Consider the following 27,058-nt stretch of genomic DNA (forward strand, 5'->3'; position numbering starts at 1 on the left):
AACTTACCAAACCTAAATGCTCAACAAATTGTATTACAGTATCTAAAAAATGATTTATAGTTGGTAATAATCTTTGTAAATGTATTTGTTGTAGCTAATTTTACTATTTTTGAAGTACAAATTCAATTACGTGTAGTCTGAATTAAAAGCAGGACCCTTTTTGGAAAATAACTGTCACTTCTGAGTCAATAATGACTACATCTCTTTCTGTGTACTTTCTAGAATTTCATGTTTGCTTCTTCTTAGAAATTGAATTATGTTGGATGCTTATAAAAAATGACAAAATTAAACAATTGGGCTATTTGTTGGAATTTTTTGACTTAATAAAGAGAACAAGGCGACAACTTCTTGAGCTCTATAGTCATTATGGATGAGAATGATGTATATAATGCATGAACCAAAATTACTATCTATCGACGGAATGGCAACAAACTTTAACACCCAGATAAACAAAATGAAAATTGATTTTTACCACTTGGAAGATCATGTGCACACTGTGCTAGGACAATGAAGGAGTTTTGCTTATCAACTTCTTGCCTTAAGGCTGTAAAATTGATAGTGATATCTGATAAAAAACACTTAAAAATATCGCATTGCCCAATCCAGAACAAGCAGCATGGCTTGCTTACCTGGGGCATTGTGTTGGTTCACAACAATGCGATGTCTCTTCATCACATTGAAGCTGAAAACAGTTTGATCATCCACCATTCAACTCGCACTTTGCACCAAGTGATTATCACCTTTTCTTGTTGTTCTTTCTTGCTGACCAATAGTTCCACAAAAAAGCAAATCATAAATATGTGGCTTGCACTGCAGGTGGCATCATTCTATGATGAAGGGATATAACTTGTGATGTCCCTCTATAATATGCCTCAAAAATGGCCAGAACTATGTAGAAAAATAGTCGTATCTTAATTTCAAAGAACAATAAAAATTTTGACTAGTTCTTAATTTTTTTTTAATAGCCTTTAGAACGTACCGTTTTATTAACCTCTTGTTTTACCAAATACACAAATATATTTAAAAGCTTTGTTTTTAAATTTTAGTTTAAAAATTAGAATATAACACTTAGTAAAATTATGCTTTTACAGTTATTAAAAATACAAATCAATGAAGCACTAGATAAATTGTTTTAACTCGGCAATAATCTATTGAAGTTATCACTGAAAAATGTGGGATTGTTTTATTATAATAATTATGCGCTAACTTAATGCTAATCACTAGTTAAGTTAAGGATCTTATTAATTTAGTTTGATTTAACTTAGTAATAGAATCGACTGGAAATTTTTTTATTAAATGAAAAGTCTGTACTTTTTTGAGATTAAGAGAAGTTCAATAATTCCTGTTAATTGTTGATTGTTAATTGATTGTACTTGTAATTATTATTTTATTCACTTATAAAATAATATTAATAAGTGTTTTTATTGCAAGTGTTTTGCCTGATTGATATTATTTACTTTTATTTTGATACCTAGCAAGTGACAACTACAGGAAAGAAAAAACGCAAAAATGCTAATAATGCAAATGCTGCAAATAAACAACCTCCACCCCCGCCAACTAGAGTATGGAATCGGGAGGATGCAGAACGTGCACTAGCTGTTGAATTAGAGTATAGGAAGCGGCAAAATGATAAATCTTTGATTATCAGATTTCCAGATCCTGAACTGAATAAAGATATTGTTAAAGAGATGCATTCAGCTATAGGTTCTGTTCATTTTCAGTCACCAAGCAATGCTAGGTAAGTTTTTAATGAGTTTAATATAGGTTTTAGTCATAGTGTATTCTAAACTATTAATGCAATAATTATACAGAAGGCAATGCGTGTCTCCTTAAAAACTTATTAATAAAACATCATGTACAGCTACAGCTACATGTGGAGATTAATATTTTGTTAATAATGTAGTCATTATTTTTCATCATTCATTTTGATTGGTTTAATGTTATTCACCTTTTGCTTCTGTTCTGGCTAAGCTTTTAACTGTAAAGCCTCACATGAACTGAACGATGATTCTCAGCAACAAATGCATGGTTGATATTTTCCTAACAAGATTTTCATGTCTGTACACAAGGGAATAATCATCACTCGTGTTGCTTGCATCTCAAGATCAAAGGATTTTGCTAGTACCCATATGTTCAAGTAGGAAATGTCGGCCAGTTTAGACATGTCAATAAACAGACATAACAAACAATCTTCTTCTAGCCTCATTGTAACCATATTTTATAATAATTCAGTTCATATTTAACCAATGTGAAACTTAGTCCTTATTGCTATTCACATTACAAAAACATATTTCTGCATTTTATAAATATACTAAATATCTTTTATTTATAAAAAAGTGGAGTTTTAAATTTGTACAAAATAAAAACTTTATGTTACATAGTATATCTAATCTATCAAAATAAAGTAATTGCATTGGCACACCAGATGTCAATGTCAAAACTATACTCATTTATTCTGTCAGTCTCTTTATTGTTCAGTACTAGAAGAACATAGTTTTCTTTGTTAAATTGCCAAATAAAAATAATATAATGTTTGGACCAATTACTTCAAGGAGTCCTTTGAAATCCCATTTATTCATTTTCTGGAAATTGCAAAATGAATTTCCAACAGTAAGTAACAGTTCATTAAATTAATCTCAAAAACTTCATTTTTACATGAATATAGTTTTTCCACTGATATCTTTTCTTGTTTGAGCTTATACTTATAACAATATAAGCAGCTGTGAGTGAGAGACTGAACTAGAAGTGTTGTTCCCAGTGTAGACACAAAAAATTGGTTTGGGTTTGAATGTAAGTCACTTAAGCTCCAGTTAGTGGTATTCAGAATGCAAGAAATATGTTGCTAGTGATTATCATCCAGTCTGCAGATATTTTAACTTATGACTGCATATTTACTTGATCTTCTACATCTTTCAATTTTTATCTTCCATTATAGTTTTTCCTCTGCACTTCATTCTTATCAAATTAACTAAACTTTGACATTTTACATCTTGATATGCTTATGTCCAGCTGACCTTTTTCATCTCTTATGAAGATTCTGCTCTAAATAATACAACTCTCCAATTTGGCTTAAAATCTATTTATTATACTCTTATCTACCCACCTAATTTTTAACAGTTTTCTGTAATACTACATTCTAGACAAGCTGTTTTGTTGTCCTTAGTAAATCTACCTAATAAAACTTAAATTTGTTATGTGTAAAAGAATGTACAGTTATTTGAAGCAATAACCCTTGATTCAATCTAATATATCAAAAACAAGAATTTAAAAAAAAAATTGATTACTTCATTCATAGCAATTGTCATTAGATGTCTCAATAAAAAGCCTTTTTAATGTGTACAGATTACTGGATATTACATGCTACAAAAATCAAATGTAAAGAAGATTTGTGTAAAAATGGTGTTTCTATAGAAGATTATTTAATTCAAAGTTTCATTCTGTCATATATTCACCTGAACAACTGAATTAGTTTCATTTTTGAACCATTAAAAATGCCTACAAGGGCATTTCAGTCAGTTGAGGAAGTAAAAAAAAAAAAAGGCTGCAAGAAAAAAGATGTTTGTTTTGAACAAGGGAAGAATCGCATGCATCATTTCTAAAATAGAAAGATAATATGTTAAAGGTGGATAAAAATAAATAATTAAAAGATATATAAAATCTAATTACAGTACAAATTCATCTTTACATAGATTTCATAAGAAAGCTACCTATTGTAATGGGTACCATGATTTGACTTCTGGAAAACTTTGACATATCTTCGCATTTCATATCTCCCAGACCCCAAAACTACCATCAGTTCAAAAGTTTGTATATATGTGTATTTCACTTTCTTGTGGACACGATAACTGCTGTAATTTTGCACCAATCATTTTCAAATTATCAATACATAGAATATAATGACCCAAAATCTTGGTTGAGTTCGTTAATGGGCAAAATCGAACCATGGGGGTGGAAATGGGAGGAACTTTTTTAAAAAAAAACAAACTATTGCAGTAACTTTCTTATTAAGTAAAGTAGCAAATTCCTTTAACCTTTTCAGATCATTTAGTCTTGGAACTGGTTATGTATGGCGTCAGTTTTAAAATGCTGTTACAAAATCATTTTATATTGCATCTAAGTCAGTTATTTTGTTTTATATTCACAAAGGAATCAGTTTTATTACACAATTTGAATGACGTTTATACGATGTAAAATGTTTTATTTAGACTAGAAAGAATATGACCATTTTTTTTCTCAGAAATGTGCTTGTGTGTGTGTGTGACTTGTGTATTATAATTGCTTTGACGATTATGGATTTTTTTATTATTTACAAAAATAGCTTATCTTAGTAGCAACATATCGATGTATTGAAATACATAATAAATTATGATATACGGCACACACAAAAATAAATACGTCACTTTTACTTGAGGTCTATAAATATCTTTTCTGACAAATGATATCGGTAAACATGTAACACATAACGATTCGTAATGAATAACACTATACAGTAAAAATTGTTTTTTGTCAATCTGAATACCTTTTTCATTGGTGGGGAATTTTAATAAAACGTACTTTTCTGAATCTACTTTCACTTATACTAACATATGTTACTAAACTGTGATTTATGTCATGGGTTTTTCATCATATTTTGCCCAATTTTCAACCGATTTGCTTGAAAGTATTATTTTTAAAATTAGCAAACAATGTTTCATAAACACAAAGCAAAAAAAAAAATTCGCCAACAAAAAACGCGGTAGAAATGCGCAAAAAAAAATTCTGCAATTATATTATCGTAATTTTCAGTTTCAATTTTTTTGTTGTTACAGGCATAAAAAATATCCAATCGTAATGTTTTTTTTTTGTCAGAATCTATTTCTGTAATTTTTTGAAATTTTTTCACAAGATGGTAGCATAAGACTATGAAGGGAAGCAATCAGATACCAACATATTTTCGCGGAGCGCTAATCAAGCACGGATCATTGTGATGGAAGAAGGTTAAAGGCCTACTATTCTTTGGATAAGGGCTTAAAATGTATCTAAGTAAAATTTTTTAATATCGCCAACCTCTGGCTCAGGGGGACGAAAAAATGGGATTTCAAAGACAAAAAAAATCATACCTTCCTTAATAGGCACATTATCAAATCGGTTTAAAGTGGTCATTAGTCCTCTAAACATTACCTAAATCTTTTGTCTGAAACAATTTTTGATATGATTAACCCTTATGGCAAGGGATGACCAAAATGTTGCTAGAATTGTAAGAAGATAGAGCTTGCTGTGTGAAACTATTTTCACATGCAACCATTGTGATATTGAGTAAATTTCAAGTTTTTCTTAACTTTAAGGTGGAAATCTTTTTTATCCCCTACCTGGCAACAGTGAAATCTACCTCCAGCATGCCAAAAGGGATTTTTTTATTCCTTAGACCACAACTCCCACAATTTAATATTTGAATGTTGTTTCATGATGTGTTCATTTAAAAAATAATTTGATTTAAACAAATAAATTTGTGTCATGTAAAAAATATTACCTAGAGATAGAAGATTCTGAACGTACATTATTATTATTAATTAGTGCACATATTTATTTGACCAATTTATCAGTCAGTTGATAATGTTTGTTTCTGATCATAAAAAAATCTAACCTCAATATTCTCTAACTCTTGGTTGTGACACTTCTCCAGTGCTGCTTAAACATTGAGTCACAAAACAGTAGATTAATTCGGATTCTGGTTTTTAGGCTAATGATATACATAATACTTACACGAATTATAAATATGTAATTGCATTAAATTATATTATATCTATTGATGCATAGAAAAGTCTAAATTCTATTAACAGTAATACTTTTTCAGTCAGTAGTAAAGTTTTACTTATAATTCTTACTCTATGTAGCAGTGATTCGTTATATTTATTCAGTTAGAACCCAACTGCAGTATATCATTTATTTATTTTTCTTCTCTACTTGTCATAATTACTTTTTAAAAATAAGCAAATTATTGTGATTTAATTACATTGTAACTGTTTATATATTTATTGTTAGAAAATGCATAAAAATGATACAAAAGTATAAAAACTTTTATGAGTCATAGTTTATAATGCTGTTGGTTATATTCTAAACTTCCTGTGTATTATTATATATAAATAAATCCTATTATATTGGTTAATTGATTAGTCAGATTTAATGTACTTCTGATAAAGTGAATGCAGAATAAATTAACATAAGCACATTTTTTACATGCGTGCACACACTTATACAAATATATGCAAATGATCCCACCTTGCTCATTTCACTTACCAACTCCTGCAGTGGCCTTAATTTCTATATTTTACTTAAACTTCCTTTATATTTTACTGATGTAGATTAGGAGACCTTGCTTTACTTAATAGACTTTCGTTACCAGTTTAATTTCTTTTTGTCATCCTAAAGGAAAACTAAAACCCAGTAAATGCAATTTACAGATGTTTTAAGTTAGGAACAGATTTTGAATGTGGATTTTTGAGCCAAAATCTGTGGAATCAAATCAGGGAAAAAAAGATTAAGGATTGAATGGTGAATGGTGTAGTCTTCCTACACAAGGACTGAAACATATTAAAAAACTAATTTACCCAAAGGAGTGCTTCAAGGTTTTCTGCAGTAAGTCCTATCCACAACTTCTTGAAAAGTCAAAAAAATGTTTACTCAGGATGAGCACAGTATAAGTAATCAGTATTTTTATGTTTGCAAACTAAATATATACAAGGGACGTTCAATAATTAATGAGACCAATTGATGTACAGAAAAAACAATTTATTCAATGACAATGAAACCTATGCTACTTTTCAACGTAGTCTCCAGCAACATTTAGACACTTGTCCCACCTTTCTGTGAGCTTTCTGATTCCCATAACGCAGAGTCGTTCTTTGAACCATTCATGTATCACTTTTTTGACCACTTTATTGTCATCGAACTTCTTGCCACATAAAATGTTTTTCAGCAGGCTGAACAAATTAAAACCGGACAGTGAGGTTTGGGCTGTAAGGAGGATGTGGTAACACCTCCCAGCCCAACTTCCGGAGCATTTCTCATGTTCTCTGAGCGATGTGGAGACGTGCTTTGTCATGCAAGACTATTGCACCTTTAGAGATAGCGCCCTGACGTTTTCAATTTATCGCAGGTCTCACTTTCTGTTGGAGCTTATTAGAATAGTACTCTCTGTTCATGGCACATTGTTTTTCTAAATAGTCACTAAAGGTTTAAAGGTTTAAAGTATAAATATGTGCATTTTTCTATTTCACATGTGTAGACTTTTTTTAATTTTTGTTGAAAATTTTACCTGAACATTTACTAGAACTTTTCATGTATCCAGTTCTGCAATATTACATATATTTACAGTTGAACTTACTAGCAACTAATAGTTCATTTTTAGATTCTTTTTTCCTTCTTTTTACTCTAGAAGCTGATAAAACCACTATATTTCACTTCAGGAAAACATCGTTGCCATTCACTATCAAGAGTTCATTTCATTTCTCTTGAGTTAATATACACTGATTTAGGGTTTAATAAATGCTAATTTTCACTCTAGATAAAGTCTACGTAATATTTATAAATAAAATTGTAAATTATCACAACAGATCATGGTTATTTACAAACGAACGTATGATGCTAGGTTAGAATTATAATAACATGATTTTCTTTTTCATATTCATTGATGTTATATTGATTTATCAATGTAGGAAAACAATCATTTGAGATCCGCCAACACATCTTAAGCTTCTAATATCAGGATGTTTAATTAAATTTATATATTTAATAAGTTGTTTTCCATCCATCGCCTTAGTTAAATAACACTTGAATGTAGTTTTCCTATTATAGAGTAGACTAATGACTGCAACAACTTAACAGTAAAAAATATTATGAATTATGAACAAATTTAAAATGATGTCAAAAGTAGATTAGCCTATATAGGGAGGGATTTCCTGTTAAATAGAAATATATTTCTATCAAATGTATTCAGAAATTAAAAAGAAGTTATTAAAAGTATCTTTATCGACTTTTTGTCTTTATGACATTGTAACAGTAGAAAACGAAAACAGAATTGTGTCAGATATATTGATAAAATTTTAAATAAAAAGATTTTATAACAATTTTGAGAAGTAACAAAATATTGTAATGATCATGTAAAAAAAAAAACAAAGTACGTAAGAATTAACAGGAAGTATTAAGAATTATTTTTAGGGGTCTTAGAAGGATTAACAGGACCAATGGAAGAGTATTGGTTAAATAGATGAGAAAGGATTGGATTATTGCATCAGATCAGTCAAATAAATGATGATGAAGTAAAATACAATGTACATATATGAAATTTATCATATATTAAAATTACATATTCATATAATTATTAGTAAAGATGTTTAATAGATTTTTTTTAAATTTTGCCATAGTTAAATTTAATTTTTAACGTTTGTGTTACTTTTCAGAGAGAAATACATTACAAAAAATATATCACGTTATATAGAATATTCCATATTTGTAATTATTACATTCTTTTATTCTTGTTGTAGATATTGTTTTATCCAGCTTAATGAAAATGCTGATGCTGAGAAGGTTGTAGCCGAATTAAATAAAATAAAATTTGGTAATGGTACTTTAATGGCTGAAAGGAAGGCTATCAAAGATGAAGATCTTACAACACCTGAAAACATAGATCCCTATACGTAAGAAATTTTTATTTTTATTTTAATATTAAATTAGAAAAGATGATATTTTTTTTCTAAATATTTCATTTCTTAAATTTTGTTTATTTTTACATATCCGTAGGTACTACTTATTGGTTTATATCACATGTTATAAATTTTGTTTAAAAAAATATTTTTTTCCTGACAAACTTTATTTATAATAAAAAATATATGCTGTCTAAATAACTGCATTATCCTTGTTTCTTGGTAAGAAAATAAACTTTATTCTCTTATGGTATTATGGTTTTTACAACACCTGGAATCCCTCAAGAGTAGCAGAGTAGAATCTTAATAGTTAAAGGGTGTGAAGTCATGTAAACTACTAATGTCTAATAAAACAGTTCTCCCATAGATCCCTGAAGTTAAAAATATTTTGCAATTTCACTACATGTGATGGTATATTTCAGCAGGTTAATAACTACATTAGTTTGTTATTTAACAAAAAAAAACTTAGCATTATCAAGGTATTATTAAATTAGAATAAACTTAGAAATTTATCTAAAATACAATGATTTATCTGTTATTAGTTGGATTTTTGTTTTATGTTATATGCAGAATCTTTTGTGTTTTTGTTTCAGGTTATATGTCGGTAACTTACCTTCAACAATAACAACAAACACAATAAAAGATCAGTTTCCTGAAGCAACTAGAACAGACATAGGTTATGCTAAAAAAATGAAGTATACAAGGTAAATTATTATTATTTCAAATTTCAGTTTTTTATTAAACAGTACCTTTTATACCCACGTTGTTAATAATTTATGATGTTACTAGTAAATCATATAAATATCTAGTATATGAGCATGTTCTACAGGGCAAGCAATTTAAAACTGAAAAAACTTGTCTTCCCCATAACCATGTTTGCTGTAATTCATATGCTTTTAAGTACGTAGTAAAGAAAGGAAAAAATAAGAAAAGCTCTTTTAATGTATATTCATAATCATGGAAGTTTTTTCATGTTAACCCTTATGAAAGATGTAAGATTAATTTAAATTAAATAACAGGGAATACTGGAAGTGAGCATCCAGTACAGTGATGAAGTTTTTTTATTTAATAATTGTGTTGATTAACTGGTACAAAACATTGCAATCATTGCTTCAATCCCACTTCAAAATTTATTCTTCTTTAATTTAACCTTCAGAAATTAATTTCATTCCTCGATTTTGCTTGAAGGAGTCGTGGTAGTAATTCTATCTTTACACAGTTGAATAGCTCAGTTCAGTGTGGTTCTAGTGTATTTCACTAGATAGTGATATTTCAATGTGAGTGATATTTCCAATAATACTTTATTGGAAATATCACTTGCTTGTTTGATCCTGTAAAGCTTGTTCAAATTGCTGCTGTCATAGAAAATCCTGCTGTCTGTGAAGTGTGTGCCATCATCTGTTTTCTTCATACAAAAACTTGTCAGCTGTCAAAATTCATCATGAAAATTGTGCATTATATGGAATGGAGTGAATATCATGAGTGACAGTACAGTAAGACAATGGTGCCATATGTTTTGGGAAGGTAGAACAAATATTCACAACAATGAAAGAAGTGCTTGATCCTCAATTGCACTGATGAACTTGTTGCAGGTGTTAATGTGAAAATTCAAGAGAATTGTGGATCACAATAACAGAATTATCAAATTTTTACCTCTCGTATCGCAAAGTACTGTATGAAATCTTAACCAATAGGTTATTCTTCCACAAATTTTGTGCTCGCTGAGTACCTAATCTTGTTTCTGATGAACACACAATAATGAGATTAGCATCAGCACTAACCTTCCTTCATTTCTATAACAAGAAGTATGAACTCCTTGACCACACCGTAACAGGCAATGAGGCACAGGTTTAATTTATTAACTTGGAAACAAAAGCTCAGTCATTGTAGTAGGGGCACACCAGTTCTTGAAAACCCATACGGGCTATCAAACACTTTCTTCATAAAAAGCTGTTGGCATTGGTTTTTGGGACCATAAAGTTGTGATTTTGATTGATTTTATGGAAAGAGGCATGACAATTAACGCTGAAACTTACTGCAAGACCTCGAAGAAATTGAAAAGGGCCGTACAAAACAAACAACATGGCATGTTATGTTCAGATATCAATTTTCTTTATAATGCTCTTCCGCATACTGCATTATGCACTCAACACCAAATGGAAGTTGTTTTTCCATCCTCCACTCAGACCTGATGTGGTTCCCAGCGATTTTCACCTTTTCCCGAAAATTAAGAAATGGTTGGAGACAGCATTTTGAAAATGACAAGGAGATGGAAAATTGTGTTACCACCTGGCTTAATTCACAGGCGGCAGAGTTTTATGACAAGGGTACTCAAAAACTTGTTTACAAATATGAAAAGTGCCTTATCTGCATAGCAATTAATAAGATATATATATATATATAATAAATTGTTTTTTTTTTTATCAATGGTGTTTTTTATTAACGAATTGAAAATTACTTTCCGAATAGTCTGTGGTTTATATTTCTGTCCTTAGTAAAAGATTTACTTGAATATCTATTGCTTCACAATGTATGTTTATGTAATTGGCCCTCATCCTTACCATTGGTTTTAATATTCATATAGCTATGTAAGTTTATTTCTTCTTTTTCTACAATATAAGCAACCTTCGCTTCAATTTTATTATGTTAAAAAAATAAAATAAAGAATCAGATTGTCATGTATTATATTTTTTTACCAAACAAATGGCAGAGATAAATATTGATAACTCAAGTAGAACTGCTGTATAAGGAGAGGGATACTATGTAGTAAAAGCCTGAACTTACAGTTAAGGAAGAAATTAGCTAAATGCTATGTATGGAGTGTCTTTTTATATGGAAGTGAAGTATGGTCGATGAAGAAGAGAGACCAGGACTGGGGATTAAGGCTTTTGAGATGTGGATATGAAGAATGTAAGATTAACGGATATGTAAGATAACGGAGGAATGAGGAAATAATAAACATGATTAAAGAAGAAAGAGATTTATACAGGAAGTACTCAAAAGAGAATGAAGCCTGTTAGGACTTCTGGTTAGAAGAATCTTGACACTGTATCAGAAGGAATTCTAAGAAGAATGTAATTAATAGATGAGATGAAGATTGAAACTACAGGGAGGCGAAGGAGAAGGTTTACACACACACAGAGACACAACACAACACCACACTTAGAACACGAGCTTGTCCTAAGCCAGTGGTGGCTTCTAAAGGGACCTGCTGCCAAGCAGAACACCAGATGATGGTAATGATTCTTTTCCCATTGTCTTTTAGTTAATGCTTTATCACTTAGTTTTATTTTTACAGTGATCTTTCCTTTCCGTAGCTTCCACTGGCCTATGCAGTTTTATTATTATGTACTTTCTTTGTTTATATTAGTGTCTATTTTAATTTGCTGACTGAAACTCAGATTAATTGCAATTTTCTCTTCGTCTGTTCTTTTATACTACCCCTCTGAAAACTGGTTCTTTTTAACAACTAGCTTTTTCTCTAAATCTGTCATTGATTTCATATTCTTTTCTATAAATTTTGTCATTTGAATCTTGTAATGTGTTGGTTTGGTTTTGCTGATTACCAACAGAGTAATGTTATCAATAAACCTGATATGATTTATTTGCTCTAGTTGATCTATAAATTTTGTAGTTGAAAATTTTTGCGTAGGTATATTCACAACACTGATCCTTTATCAGAAATATTGAATTTTCATAAAGCTCCAGTATTTACAATTATTTCCATTAAACATTTGATATATTTGCTTTATTTTCTTCTGTTGAGATCTTAAAAATAATAATTATTTCTTACAAAGATCTTATGCATTCATAAAATCTAGTTTTTATCCTTTCTTTAATGCAACATTACTACAGTAATTGTAAAAAAACTATGTTAAATTAAAAAGAGATCAAAGTCACATTCATTATTTCTGAATATAGATTGCAATCAGAATTAAAATAAACTATATATTTCTGCATGTGATCTGTGTAGAAAGTACCAAACAGACAAGCAGGTAAAAATTCATATATTGAATTAAATTAAATTTTCTTTGAAATGTTAAAATATCATACAATAATGTGCTCTCAACAATCTGCAATTAAAAACAAAACTTTATGTGTTTAATGTTTTTGTTTTGTTTTTTCTTTATTTTCAGGTATGCCTTTGTTAAATTTTCATCTGTTGATCTTGCAATAGAAGCCTTTAAAAATGCATCTAATCTAACTATATCATCCAGATCTGTTATACTAAAATTTAAAAGACACAATGGAGCAGTTGCTCCACGTGGTGCAAAACCTGTTAAACAGACGGTAAGTGTAAATGACTTGTATTAATTTCAAAATTATTGTCAGTTTTTTAATGCAGTACATAAAGTGAAATTAACTTTCCAGAATCTATCCATTCATTTTCCTGGATATTTTAAATTTACATACTTCCACTAGTAAAATAAAGGTGTCTATGAGTTAGACTAATAATATTTCTTAACTAGTTATATACATTTATAATCAAAATCATATCTACAAGGTTTGATCGAAGAATATGTACAATTTTTAGATTTCCCGGGCTGTATAAGTCCAGTTGTCACAGTTTTTTTGTTGTGTTGGTACATTAGTCCCTAATGTATATTTACATTGGTACAAACAAGTAAGCAACTAAACAATAAACTAAGCATATTGGACGCTTAGTTTATTGTTGGCTGTCAAAAAGGTTACATATGTTTTGGTATGAATAGTGATTTTTAACTTTTGGAAAAAATGGAACAAAGAATTTGCATTAAATGTTTCTTTAAGAATGAAAAAAGTGCAGCACTATATTGGAAATGTTGAATATTGCTTTTGGCAATTCTTCTATGAATAAAACAAGTGTTTACAAGTGGTACAAACGTTTCCAAGAGGGCCATGAAGATGTTGAAAATTACAAGCATCCCGGACATCCCAGCACATCAAGAACAATGATATCATTGAAAAAGTGAAGAGAATGATTATAGACAATCGCCAAATCAGCATCAGAGAGGTTGCTGATGTTCTTGGCATACCATTTGGCCCGTGCCAAGAATTTCTTCAGATGTCTTGTGCATGAAATATGTGGCATCTAAAACTGTTGAACTTTGACCAAAAGCTCAATCGAATTTATTAATTTATGTATACAAGGTAATAGAGTAAAACCACAGTGACATGATGTTAACAGTACTCTGCAGAGATACCAAGGCACCTGTGGCAGTCTGGCACGTAATTGTAAATGTACCAGTAAATATGTAGTTTTGAAGAGACTCAGTCCTACCAGTCTTGAGACATACGGTTAATTAAAACCCAACCACCAAAGAACACTGGTATCCACAGTCTAGCATTCAGATCTATAAAACTGCCTTTACAAGTACTTAAACCTTGAAAATTTGAATTTTGATCCCAAACTACTCAAATGTGTCATAACTGATGATGAAACATGGTTGTATGGATATGAGGTCAAAACTAAAGCCCAAGCATCCCAACGAAAGCTTCCTAAGTAAAGACTGATAAAAACTTGTCAAGTTTGATTGAATGTGTTGGTTCTGATCGTTGTGTTCTTTGATTTCAACGCTTAGTGAATCATGAGTTCTTCCCACCAGTTCATATGGTCAATGAGTATTACCTGAAAGGTTTATGCAGTTTGCGTGAAGCAATCCTTAGTGGTCTGGTTTTCTGGTGGAACAATTCATGACAATTGCACCATGATAATGCACCTGCTCATACTTCACCACTTGTTTGTGAATTTTTGGCCAAAAACAACACTCTTATGATGCCTCTACCTCCTTTTTTACTGGACATGGCCCCTTGTGGCTTTTTCCTATTCCCCAAGCTGAATAGAACCATAAAAGGACAACATTTTGTCAACATGGAAGAGATAAAGACAGAATCATTGCAGGAGCTAAACACCATAACAAAAATTGCATTCCAGAGGTATTTTGAACATTGGAAAAAGCACTGGCACAAATCTATTTTCTCTAAAGGGTATTACTTTAAAGGTGACAAAATCAATATTGATGAATAAATAATAACTTTTTGAGGAAAACTTAAATTCCTCTTATTTCTTTATATAACTTCATATCAGAGAAGTTTAAATTCTTGTAGTGGCCAGTATAGATCATCTGTATTTGAATACTATGAGTACTGTTGAACCTTAACCTGTTTCAACGTTTATCATAATATGATACCGTTAAGATTTCAGAATTATTTTTTGTTACTTACGAAAGATAACATTTACAAGTTCAACTTTATTTGTGTACATCTATTTTAAAGAACATTGTTCATGTTAGTATTTTGTGCATGGATCTGTGGTTTTTTTTAACAATAGTAATCATGAAATTTTACCATAATAATTTGGTGTTTAAATAATTAGTTTCTCTTCTTTTTTTCATAAAAATAAAAATATTAACGTTTGATATTTTAATTTTATTAACCTTAATAGGTGGTATTTACTTAAGTTGTTAATATTTTCAATCACTAATTATAGTTATCACTATAATTAAGGCAATATTATTAATTAATAATATTTGCATAATTTTAAAAAAAGCATGTTTTACAGAGCAGTGTGATAACTTTTACTTATAAACGTAACAAATTAGACTTTTTGTGTGTTAGATATCAGATACTGACAAATTGGTTTTAAAAAATAATTAATTAACTGTGAGGGAGTATTTTCATTAGTAGATTATATTTTTAAGTTATTTATTTTAAATTAAAGAAAAAATAATTATTGTTTTCATTCTTAGTGTTTTACAAATGTATGCTGTTTTATAGCCTGAAGAGAAAGCAGCAAAAGAAGAAAAGATTAGAGTAAAAGCAGAAAAAGAAAAAGAAAAGAAAGAAAAGGAAAAAGAGAAGAAAGAGAAAGAAAAAGAAAAACTTAAAGCAGAAAAAGAGGTAAGTTTTACTTTTTCCTGTTCTTGATCCTTTTTTTTTTGTCTTCAGTTATTTGACTGGTTTGATGCAGCTCTCCAAGATTCCCTATCTAATGCTAGTCGTTTCATTTCAGTATACCCTCTACATCCTACATCCCTAACAATTTGTTTTACATATTCCAAACGTGGCCTGCCAACACAATTTTTATCTTCTACCTGTCCTTCCAATATTAAAGCGACTATTCCAGGATGCCTTAGTATGTGGCCTATAAGTCTGTCTCTTCTTTTAACTATATTTTTCCAAATGCTTCTTTCTTCATCTATTTGCCGTAATACCTCTTCATTTGTTACTTTATCCACCCATCTTATTTTTAACATTCTCCTATAGCACCACATTTCAAAAGCTTCTAATCTTTTCTTCTCAGATACTCCGATTGTCCAAGTTTCACTTCCATATAAAGCGACACTCCAAACATATACTTTCAAAAATCTTTTCCTGACATTTAAATTAATTTTTGATGTAAACAAATTATATTTCTTACTGAAGGCTCGTTTCGCTTCTGCTATTCAGCATTTTATATCGCTCCTGCTTCGTCCATCTTTAGTAATTCTACTTCCCAAATAAGAAAATTCTTCTACCTCCATAATCTTTTCTCCTCCTATTTTCACATTCAGTGGTCCATCCTTGATCCTATTATTGCATTATCACACTTCTTAAATAGATGACTATTTTTGCAGTTGTAATGATGGTTGTTGCAGCCATAAAAAAATTCCATCAAACTGTGAATTTTTTTTTTCAGTTTATTCAAATCAATAGATCCTGCTTTTTTTTAATTTTGTTATATCAGATATTTTGTGGTTCCATACCCTACCATTCATAATATTATGAAACATGTTAGAATTTAACATGATTCCATGATTCCTGGTTATTGAACATTGTAAAGTTGTATATACATGTTTAGTAAAAAATATAGCAGAACCTTTTTCAGTAGATTTTGTGTTTACAAGCAACCAGTCATTTATGACTGACCTTTTGTCTGTCCCTGGTTCGGTCGAGTTAATAGCCATTCATTAATCGGTCAAAGGTTTCTTTTTATAAATCAAGCCATTGCATTTTATTATAAATTATACCTTTTTTTTTACTAATTTTTGTTTTTTGTTATTACAGGAGGATGAAAATGATGTGGAAGAAGAAGATGATGAAGTTTCAGAGGATGACGCTGAGGAAGAAGATGATGATGATGATGACGATGATATGGATGATGATGCAGATGATGGTGAAGAGGATGATGATGATGATGATGACGATGATGATGATGATGAGTTGGTTAATGCTGATGATGATGACGATGACGATGATGATGAAAATAATGTGGAGACATGTGAGAGTGATGTTAACGATGATGTAAGTTGATCTTAATTCTGTGTTTAATTTGTAGCATATTTCTATTAAAATTAAAATAGTAAATAGTAGTGCCCACATTGTATTTACATGTACCACATACTGGTTGCATGTTACCAAAAAGTATGTTGGTAGAGGATCTTCCCAAATAATTTATGAGATATTTTCATGGTGTGAAATATAAAGAATGTCATGAGACAAAATGAAAAAGTACATAGTGTTTATATACCATTTTAAAATTGAAAAGCTCTCATTAGTGTTCATTATGTCTTCCTAGTTCTGCCAAAATAATTGTACAATTTTACCATAATTATTGTTTGATCTGGTATCTGCATAAGTGTGCTTCTACTTACCTGAATACTGTTGTCAAATATTAGACTGTAATTAATACAGTTATTAACAGAAAGAAGCCTAGTTTTTCACACTTTGGGGAAGGGGAATATAATTGAACTTATACATTGTAATTATGTTTATATTTCATTTTATCTCATTGAATGTGACCATATCTTGAGCCTAATTAAAGTGGTTTTAAGATGTATGAGAATCAAAATTACTCGATTGGCACCTTAGCTACTAGACTGCTTTATGTTCAATTCTTGAACAGAAAACAGACTTTTCGGACAATCATATTTGCACCTATGAGTATCTGTGATAGTATCATATCACTCCAAGTAAATCTTTGACATGTCCAAGGAAGTTATTATAAATAACATTGAAAGGAGGAAGGTATTGGAAAGACAACCCATTTGTGTAATTAAAGACAGTCTCTCTGGGTAGTAGATCCCTCTGATCAAAATTCAATTTGCTTATTCTTGTTACTACACTCTTTAGGATCACTTTAAGTTCTTTATCCGGTTTGATTCAGTTATTTTTACATATTTTTTAAAAGTAATAATAAATTAGGAAGCTAAAGTCATTCAAATTATTATATTTGTGTTGTGATTCTTGTGTGTTTTTTGGGTATTGTATTTCTAACGCTAGTATTAAGTGTTACTTATATTTTACATTATGAGATATGTATGTTCTATTAAGTTATAATCTTCTACCTTTTTTTTAATGCATGATATTTATAATCCTGAAATGTTAATACAGATTCAAAACTAATTTCTTTTAATTTTCTAATATCCTAATAATTAAAATAAAATTAACTGATTATATTTTTTTCTTTTTTTTATGTTTTTATTTCCGTAAAAAGAATATGGGAATATATTATTAGTTTGTATTAATAATATTAATATACCTACAATTTGATGAATAATGTTTTTTTTAATACAACAATAATCATGAAATTTGATTTAATGATTGGTTTTCTTCTTCTTTTTCATCAAAATAAGCATTATTATTAATTGTTATTTTAATTTTATTAAACGTAATAGATGGTGTTTACTTAAGTTATATAAATATTTTCAATTGCTAATCACAATAATTATTGTCACAGTTAATCACAATAATTAAGGTAATATTAATTAATAATAATGATATAATTTTAAAGAAAGTATATTGTATAGTGCATTATGACTATTTTTACTTACCAGCATACAAATTAGATTTTTTGTGTGTAAGAAATCAAATACTAAAAAATTAGTTATAAAAATTAATTACAAGTGAAGGAGTATTTTAATTAATATACATTTACATTTTTAGGTTGTTTGTTTTGGATTTAAAAGAAAGATTTTAGTTGCGTTTTTGATGTTTTTCAAATGTTTGCTCTGTTTTATTTATAGCCTGAAGAGAAAGCAGCAAAAGAAGTAAAAATTAGAGCAAAAGCAGGAAAAGAGAAAAAAAAGAGAGAAAAGGATAAAGAGAAGAAAGAGAAAGTAAAAGAAAAACTTAAAGCAGAAAAAGATGTAAGTTTCATTTTGTTGTTTGTTTTTGATGCTATTAATGCTTTTGCAAAAAACTCAGTATCTTACTTTTTAAATTTATGGTAGTTTACTTTTTTGTAGCTGTTGTGATGGTTACTACAGCCGTAAATAAATTACCTCTGACTGATTTTTTTTTCAGTTTATTCAAAGGAATAGATCCTCCTATATTTTAATTTTTGCTATATCAGCTATTTTGTGGTTTTGTACCATTATTATCCTTATTAGAACTTAATATGATTCTTAGTTATTGAAAATCATAAAGTTGTATATACAGATTTACTAAAAAGTATAAAAGAGTCTTGTTCTGTAGATTATATTTATTAACAAGTCACATGTGACCTGGTCTGCCACTAGTTCAGTTAAGTTAATATTCATTCATTAAACAATCGTATATCTTATTTCATAAACCATCCTTGCACTTGATTATACATTTTTTTTAAATCTTAGATGTTTTTGTTTTCTGTTCATCAGGATCATGAAAATAATGTTAAAGAAGAAGATGATGAAGTTTCTGAGGATGATGATGATGACGATGATGTGGATGATGATGATGATGATGATGACGATGATAATAATGTGGGCGCGTGTGAGAGTGATGTCAATGATGACGTAAGTTGATCTTCATCCTGTTTTTAATTATTCTTTTAATTTGAAGTATAATTTTATTGGAATTAAACTATTAAGTAGTAGTCCTTTCACTTTATTTATATTTACCATATATTGTTGTGTTGCATACCACCATAATGATATGTTGGTAGAGAATCTTTCAAAACAGTTCATGAGATGAAGTACGGTGTGAAATAAAACTACTTTGCATGGTGTAAAATTAAAAGTAAGTCACAAGACAAAATAAAAAAGTTCATAGTGTTAACGTACCATTGTAAAATTTAGAAGCACACATTAGTGCTCATCATGTCTAGGCTTTGGCATTCCTAGGTATGCCAAAATAATTACATGATTTTACGATAATTATTTTGTGATCTGATACCTGAATAGGCATGCTCTTACATACCTGAACACTATTGTTAAATATTTGACTGTAATTATTACAGCAATTAGCTGAAATATGGAAAACCCATTTACTCAATACACTTTTTTTAGTATTGAGCCTTGTATGTCTTTTTTTGTCTGGTATCTCATCAGCGTACTGTTATAATTATGACTGTTACTATTTTTATAATAATTACTACTAAGTGCTCTTTGAAATTCTTATTACAGTTGTTTTAATGTTAGTAATTTAAAGTTAAGAAGATTGTTGTCGATACGTTACATTAATACTCTATGTATTTTATTTCAGTTTTCAGATATGTTTTACAAACTGGATGATTACATTGATAATCTAAATTTTAACAGTGAATACTTTTGAACCAGTCTGCATTATAATTTTACGCTACTGTGACCATACGAACAACAGAAGAGGATTATTTTTAACTATTTACACCATGTAACTGTGTATGCTAAACATTGTCTAAGAGTTATAAATACGCATACATCTTAAAGGTATATGTTTTTATTTGTTAGTGACATGTGATTGATATCTCAGATTATTTCAGTGATTGTTTATATGTTAACTATTTTTTTGCAGTATATAATTTTATATTAATTATATAAATATTTTATATTCCAGTAATATTTTTCAGCCTTTTAATGAATAAGATAGTGAATTTAAAAAAAATTGTATTAATATTTATATCGTAACTGAAAAGATTAAGGAAGAATAACATAATTTAACACTAAGTACAATATAATTTTAGTACCGTATTAATAAAACAAAGAACTTAAAATCTGTTCTTTTTTTACTTTGACATTAATTAACAGCATATTTTGTTTTTTTTAATTTACACTTTTATTAGTGTAATTAGAATCATTAAATTATTAATTGTAAATTAATTTAAATATCAAATTAATGATTCATTCTTGTAATGTTATTTTAATAAATTTTTATTGTTGTATTAGAAAATGTGTTTATGAAAATAACTCTTAGAAATGTTTTTTATATTATTTAATTGTTAATGGAGGTAATTAGTTTACCTATCGGTTTGATAAAAAAAAAGAAACTTATAAGCAATTCAACATGCAGACTTAAAAAGGAGAAGAATATTCTGTATTTATTCAGAGGATTAACCATATAGCGTATGAAAAAGTTGTGATTTTGTGATCTCTCAGTAATTTAGGAATAAAAAAAATTCCTTGACCATATTAAGATAAAGTATTTGGAATGAAATACATGTAACAAAACAATCTGTCAAGAACAAAATAACAAAAAAATGAGAACAGGCAAAAATACTGTTAAAAAAGAATTGGATAATTTACATAGGGGTAGTATCCATTGTTCTTTGCATTTATGCCTGTTATAATTATCCATGAAGGTTATTAACAGTGTATAAGATTACAATGTTCTTTTCTAATAGATTTCAGTCTATTAGTGACCAAAAGGGGAAGAAAGATTGAATTTTAGTCACTGGTAGATTAGGCTGAGATTGTTTTTCTTGAAAAACTACATGTATTGTTAATTTTTTATAATTTACTTATAGATTGATGTACTCCATATAAGAAGATTTAATGTGTCATACATTGTGAAAATTATAAAATGCAGTTCTGAAACTGTAGTAACAGTCAGACACTTAATCTTTAGCATCATCACCTACAGCTTGTATAACGGCTGTTCTGTGATACCGCAGGATTTGGATTTGAATACCAGTTTTACTGGTTAATTTTGGCTGTTGACATTCTGTTAACAGCACTGTTTTATTGGAATGATAAGTCTTTAGACTTGACAAGAGCAACAGGCAAACTGTAATTGGGTTAACAGTGTATGAGAAAGTATAATTTTAATGTAAAATAAATAAAAAATGATTTAATTCAAAATCATTGTTATACATTTATTTATTTTTTTTATACTTTGTTATTTCATTAATTTTTATTTATTTGTTTACTAAGCTGAATTCTGTAATTACCTGTATTCTTTTAATTACATTAACAAAGAAAAACACTGCAGAATTAAACGAGTAAAAGAAAACAAAAATAAATGAAACCTTAAAAAAGTATATATAATTTTGTTATAACACAGTTTTTATATCTATTCACAGTTAAACAAGGTAGGGACTTTTAATTCTATGACATATCTCATACCTGACTGGTCAAATGCTTTCCTTTTTTTCATTTTCATTAACTTAATTTTTATGTATCATTTACATTTATCATCCCTTATGAATTCATTCAATTTATTTCTCTTATCTTTCATTGAGGTAGCATTATATAGTAATTTTCAGAGATCATATTCTTCTTTATAACGACATCTGTATCATCTTGTGGAAATTTTTTGTTTTAGACCCCTATTTTTTCAGCTTTTTTTCACATAAAAATTATTTAATATAGCACGTTTTATGATAATTAATGAATAAAACATTAGAGAAATACCCGTAGTAACCCTATAACTTAATAAAAGATAACCCAATAATACATTAGAGAAAACACACTAACGTGCTGTTTTATACCAGTCATCTTAGACATTCTCCAAATAACATATTTTACCTATTAAAAATATAAACATTATTCTTTATAATTATAAATATAATCTAACCAAACTTAATCTACGCTCGCTAATCTTGACTGATTACCAGTAATTTTTTGATTTAAATAATTAATTGCAATAATTACTGAATTTATTATTTAAATAATCAAAACATTATTATTAATTAGTCAAGGTTAGCAGTGGTAGGTTAAGTTTGGTTAGATTATATTTATAATTTCTCTGCAAATACCCACTAATTTGGAAAAATTCTGCCTTTATTGTACTTTCTTCTTAAAAATTGAGGACTCAGCTATTTCTACCATCATTCTAGGACCAATTATCTTTTTTGGGGGTTTTTTAATAAATAATCAACACACACTTCTCTCATGTACATTTTGCAATCCATTATTGGTTTACTTGACATTAACCTACCCTCGCTTTGCTTACTAACCTTGACTAATATGTTAATATGTTGATGACCTGTCTAAAACATTATGTTAGTTTGTTTTCTGTAATGTTTTATTCGTCAATTATTATAAAACATGCTATATTAAGTAATTTATATGTGAAAAAATGCAAAGAAAAGTAGAGGGCGTTAAACGAAAATGTTACCCATCTTGTTTTGCAGTTTTTGGTTATATTTGTCTGTAACTCTCTTTTTAAGTTTTGAAAATGTGAAGTTTGTTTTTTCAGAGTTTTTAGAACGCAGTTGTTAGCTTATCTTTATTAAATTGAATAAATAAGATTCATTATCAATTATAAAATTTAATTTAAGATATTTTTAAGCTGAATAAATAGTCACATTTTTTTAAATCTTAAAAGTAAAAATTTGTAACTTCAGGAATATATAACGTAACTAAATTTCAATTCATCTAATTTTAAAAAATCAGTCTATCAGGACTGAGGTGAAAGTATAAAAAAATTACTTGAGACTCTTGCATATTTTTTTAATAAAAATTTTAAACAGCAGTGATAAGGCAAGGAATAACACTTGTTTTTTTTTATTGTTTCATTGAAACCCCTATCATACAAATTACATAACAGTATGGACAGTTATGCATATTTTTACTGATTTCGTTTTTATATACTGACTTTTATGTCTTGTTAGTTTAAGATGAATTAAATCATTGAATATCTATTTATATTTTAAATTTAATCCAGTTTTTCTTTTTAATCTTGATTGGACTTCTCTTGTAATAGATACATTATTACAATTTTAGCAGTTAGTATTATTTAAATTCAGACCAAATAGTGCTATGGCAGTGACATTAATGTAAATTCATTAGCATTTTTAAGTTTTACATGCTTTAAAATCATCTAAACGATCAGAAATGGAATTGATAACATGATAAGAAGATCCAGTTATTGCTTGGTGTTTATCTTATATAAGATATATAGAACATTTTTTTTTAACAAAAATATCTGTTATTAAAGAACAATAAATATCTTTTGTAAAATTATTTATTGTTCAATAACATTGTCAATTTTAAAATAATTCATTTTAAGTTTATTTTAGTTTGTACTTTATATTGAAGACTTTCTTCTGTTTTTTCTTGTGGCTAGTTCAATGAAAATTACTTTTCTGAATTTTTTAATTATACAAGAAATTGATTTTCTTAAATATTCATTGTACTATTGAGATTTTAGGTTTTTATTTTAACTGTCTGTATATATTATTGAAATTTTCTTTCTTTATATATAAATTAAAAAATTGCATTATAAGCAGAGATTAACTTCTTACAGGTTTTTTTAAAAAATAATTCAGTAGGAAATAATATAATTACACAGTGATTTTAATTTTACATCGTTGTGTAGATATGCAATTAATACAAAGTAAATATGATTTATAAGGAGAAAAACAAACAAAAATAAAAACATTAATGTTGATATTTTTTAGTTCAAAAAATTGCATAATTGTGCAGTCTGGCGCCATAATTTTGATCAGATGTTGTTAAATTTGTAATGTATTGACAGATGAAAAACAGTAATATTTATTTTTATATTTCATTAGTTTACACAGTGTGTTTTATTTATGTCATTCATACTATCATGTGCCACTTTTCATTGTATTGATATTAAATAAATGTAATATTAACTTTTTTATATTAGATTTTTATTTGAATTAACTATTATAAAATATTTTTTCTATTGTAATCATAATCTATAACCACTATAACAGTAAATAAGTGAAAAATGTCGTCACACCATAACTTGCTCTAAAAAATCCATATCAGTAAAAGAAATTATCAGATACAATGATGTGATGTGGTACAAAAAGGACAAGAAAGTATGCATTATAATAAAACATTCTTAAACAATTTACTCAAATATTTTTAAGTATAGATGGCACTGAAATTGCAAATATATCAATACAGTGAAATCTCTCTATAATGGATTCAAAGGGAGCAGAATTTCCATTGCTATAAAGAGATTTCTACTACAGAGAAAGGAAAATAAAAAATAGAGAATTGCATGTTTTCAAACCAGAAGTTATTTGACCTGTTTAACATCATATCTAATTATAATAAATCTATAGAATTTTATTTCTTAATTTATTTTTTACTCAATTTTTTTAAGGGTATGGTGTTACAGTTCTGTACTTTGATAACAATAAAACAGTCGTAATGCATAAAAAAATGCAAACTCTCTTACCTTTGAGTCAAGTACCAAGACTAAATATGTTATTTTTTACAAATATAGAACATTTATGTAAATATACTAACACGCTACAAAAATATTGAAGTAAAAGCAAAAAACAAAACTTGCATTATTTTATTCATGTACATAAGAACATTTCAAATAAAAATTACAAAAACATTTTGTTGCTTATTTTTAAAATTAAAAATTTCAGTTTTATTGTTTAAAGTAAGTGGTAATATATAATTGTTTATGTTTCGATTTAATAACTTATTCTGTATTTTCTTCGATGTTCAGAACCTGCCACTGTAAATTTTTGTCAACATCACGTTATTGATTTGTGATTCAATCTTTTGAAAGTTCTGCTTATACATTTTTCTCCTTTGAATTTTAATGTTTTATCAGGGAGCACTATAAAAAAACATCCTGTTTCATCAACATTGAATATATCTTCTTCTTTGTAACCAGTATATAAATCTAGGCCGTGTAATTTTAACCAGTCATTCATAGCATTCAGATTAACATCTTTTGCTTCCTCGCTAACTTTAGAGAAAGAAATGGTGTGTCATTGGTTAAATTTTTCTAGCCAACCATCGGAAGCTTTAAAATTATCATTGCTTAACCTTTGAGCAAAGAGTTCAGCTTGAGTTTGTAAGAGGGATCCATTTATTGAAAAATTCAAACTTCATTTTTGTTGAAACGACTATAAAATACCTGAAGTTTTTTTGAAGCTTTTTAAAATTACTCCCTTTTATTGTCAGCAAACTGAATTTTGTCTTTATTTCTTTATATTGTGCCTACTGATGACCTTGCTTAGTGAAACTTTCTACAAACATCAACTTGTGTAACACCTCTCTTTAATTCAAGAATGACTTCCATTTTTTCTTGCAAAGATAAAATTTTATGCTTAGATGACATGGTTGAAAAAAATAAACTTGGTTTAAACGATGTAAAAACTGTAAGCTGTAAAGACTGTTACACTAATTTAACAGAAAAGACAACCTGCAAACTAATTAAACACATGGTCAGTATTCTAAACAAACAACTGGCCCAGCCTGACCACCTGACTTAAGTCATAGTGATGTGATCATGTTTTTCCTGGAAAAAGTGAGAATGGTAGTAAGTGCTGCACACTCTACATCCATTCTCTGCTGTAAAATACTGAGTATATAGCCCTACGTACTGTATTACTGCATTCAGTAATACAGCTTCCCATGGCTCAGAAAAAGTCGACTCTTTTAACAGTCCATCCTTATACTATATACTAGTATATACTATATACTATACTATACTATATACTATATACTAGTTGTAAAATTTTACAACTACTTTATTTACATGCAAAAGAAACAGGCAGCTTGACTCAACAGGCAGTCGCTTTAGAGTTGCTATAGAGAAGTTATGGGATTTCATCGGCTGTAATAAAGGGATAAAAATACTATATTTTAGTGTAGCATTGTGATATTGCCCCTGTAGCAAGATTTATATTATAGAGAGCCATAACAGGGAGATTTGACTGTATTTGTTTATGACAACCGATGTACATTAATTGATGATCATTCATTAGATCTGTTGATGTTAATGTAATTGTAAAATTTAAAAATGTATGTATGATAATTTATATTTTTAAGTAGTGTGATTTGTATCAACTGTAAATACATTTTTAAACTAGAATTTTGAGATTATATATTATTTATGCAAAAAAAAATGCATTTATATGTGTTTTTTTATGTATAAAATGCTGATGTAAGGCAGTGATTCCACAGACATCAAATACTGCTTATTATTATATCCCTAATCTTCTATGGAAAAGTATGCACAATGTATTTGTTATGTTTTATTTGTGAATTCATCAAGGCGCATAAAATCATTTAAATATAGAAAACAGTTATTTACAAAAAGATATCTTACATGAAAAAATGAGTTTTATATAGCATATTAAAACTTATTCGTGTGAGTTCAAATTTAATTTGAAAAAATCTGTTGGAATTTGAAAAATTACACAAAATGTACCCTCCGTTTTCACCAGTTTTTCTATTTCATTAATGACATTGCGCTATCAAGTTAGATGTCATACATTTCACATAATTTTCCATAGTTTC

At 28.5% G+C, this 27,058-nt stretch overlaps 1 protein-coding gene across 1 annotated transcript in view; it reads left to right on the plus strand.

Moving 5' to 3' along the window:
- The window catches only part of LOC142330820 (uncharacterized), a 54,761-nt gene extending 28,138 nt beyond the window's left edge, over positions 1–26,623 (plus strand). Inside the window, exons 4-12 of the mRNA XM_075376254.1 lie at positions 1,476–1,738; positions 8,523–8,675; positions 9,275–9,385; positions 12,818–12,971; positions 15,438–15,560; positions 16,707–16,943; positions 18,665–18,787; positions 19,277–19,414; positions 20,103–26,623. Coding sequence (XP_075232369.1) covers positions 1,476–1,738; positions 8,523–8,675; positions 9,275–9,385; positions 12,818–12,971; positions 15,438–15,560; positions 16,707–16,943; positions 18,665–18,787; positions 19,277–19,414; positions 20,103–20,171 — 1,371 coding nt within the window. The 3' untranslated portion in view covers positions 20,172–26,623. The remainder of the gene's footprint in view (positions 1–1,475; positions 1,739–8,522; positions 8,676–9,274; positions 9,386–12,817; positions 12,972–15,437; positions 15,561–16,706; positions 16,944–18,664; positions 18,788–19,276; positions 19,415–20,102) is intronic.
- The last annotated feature ends 435 nt before the right edge of the window (positions 26,624–27,058 follow it).

Source organism: Lycorma delicatula, chromosome 10 (assembly GCF_047948215.1).
Source record: "Lycorma delicatula isolate Av1 chromosome 10, ASM4794821v1, whole genome shotgun sequence".
NCBI classification, from domain to species: domain Eukaryota; kingdom Metazoa; phylum Arthropoda; class Insecta; order Hemiptera; family Fulgoridae; genus Lycorma; species Lycorma delicatula.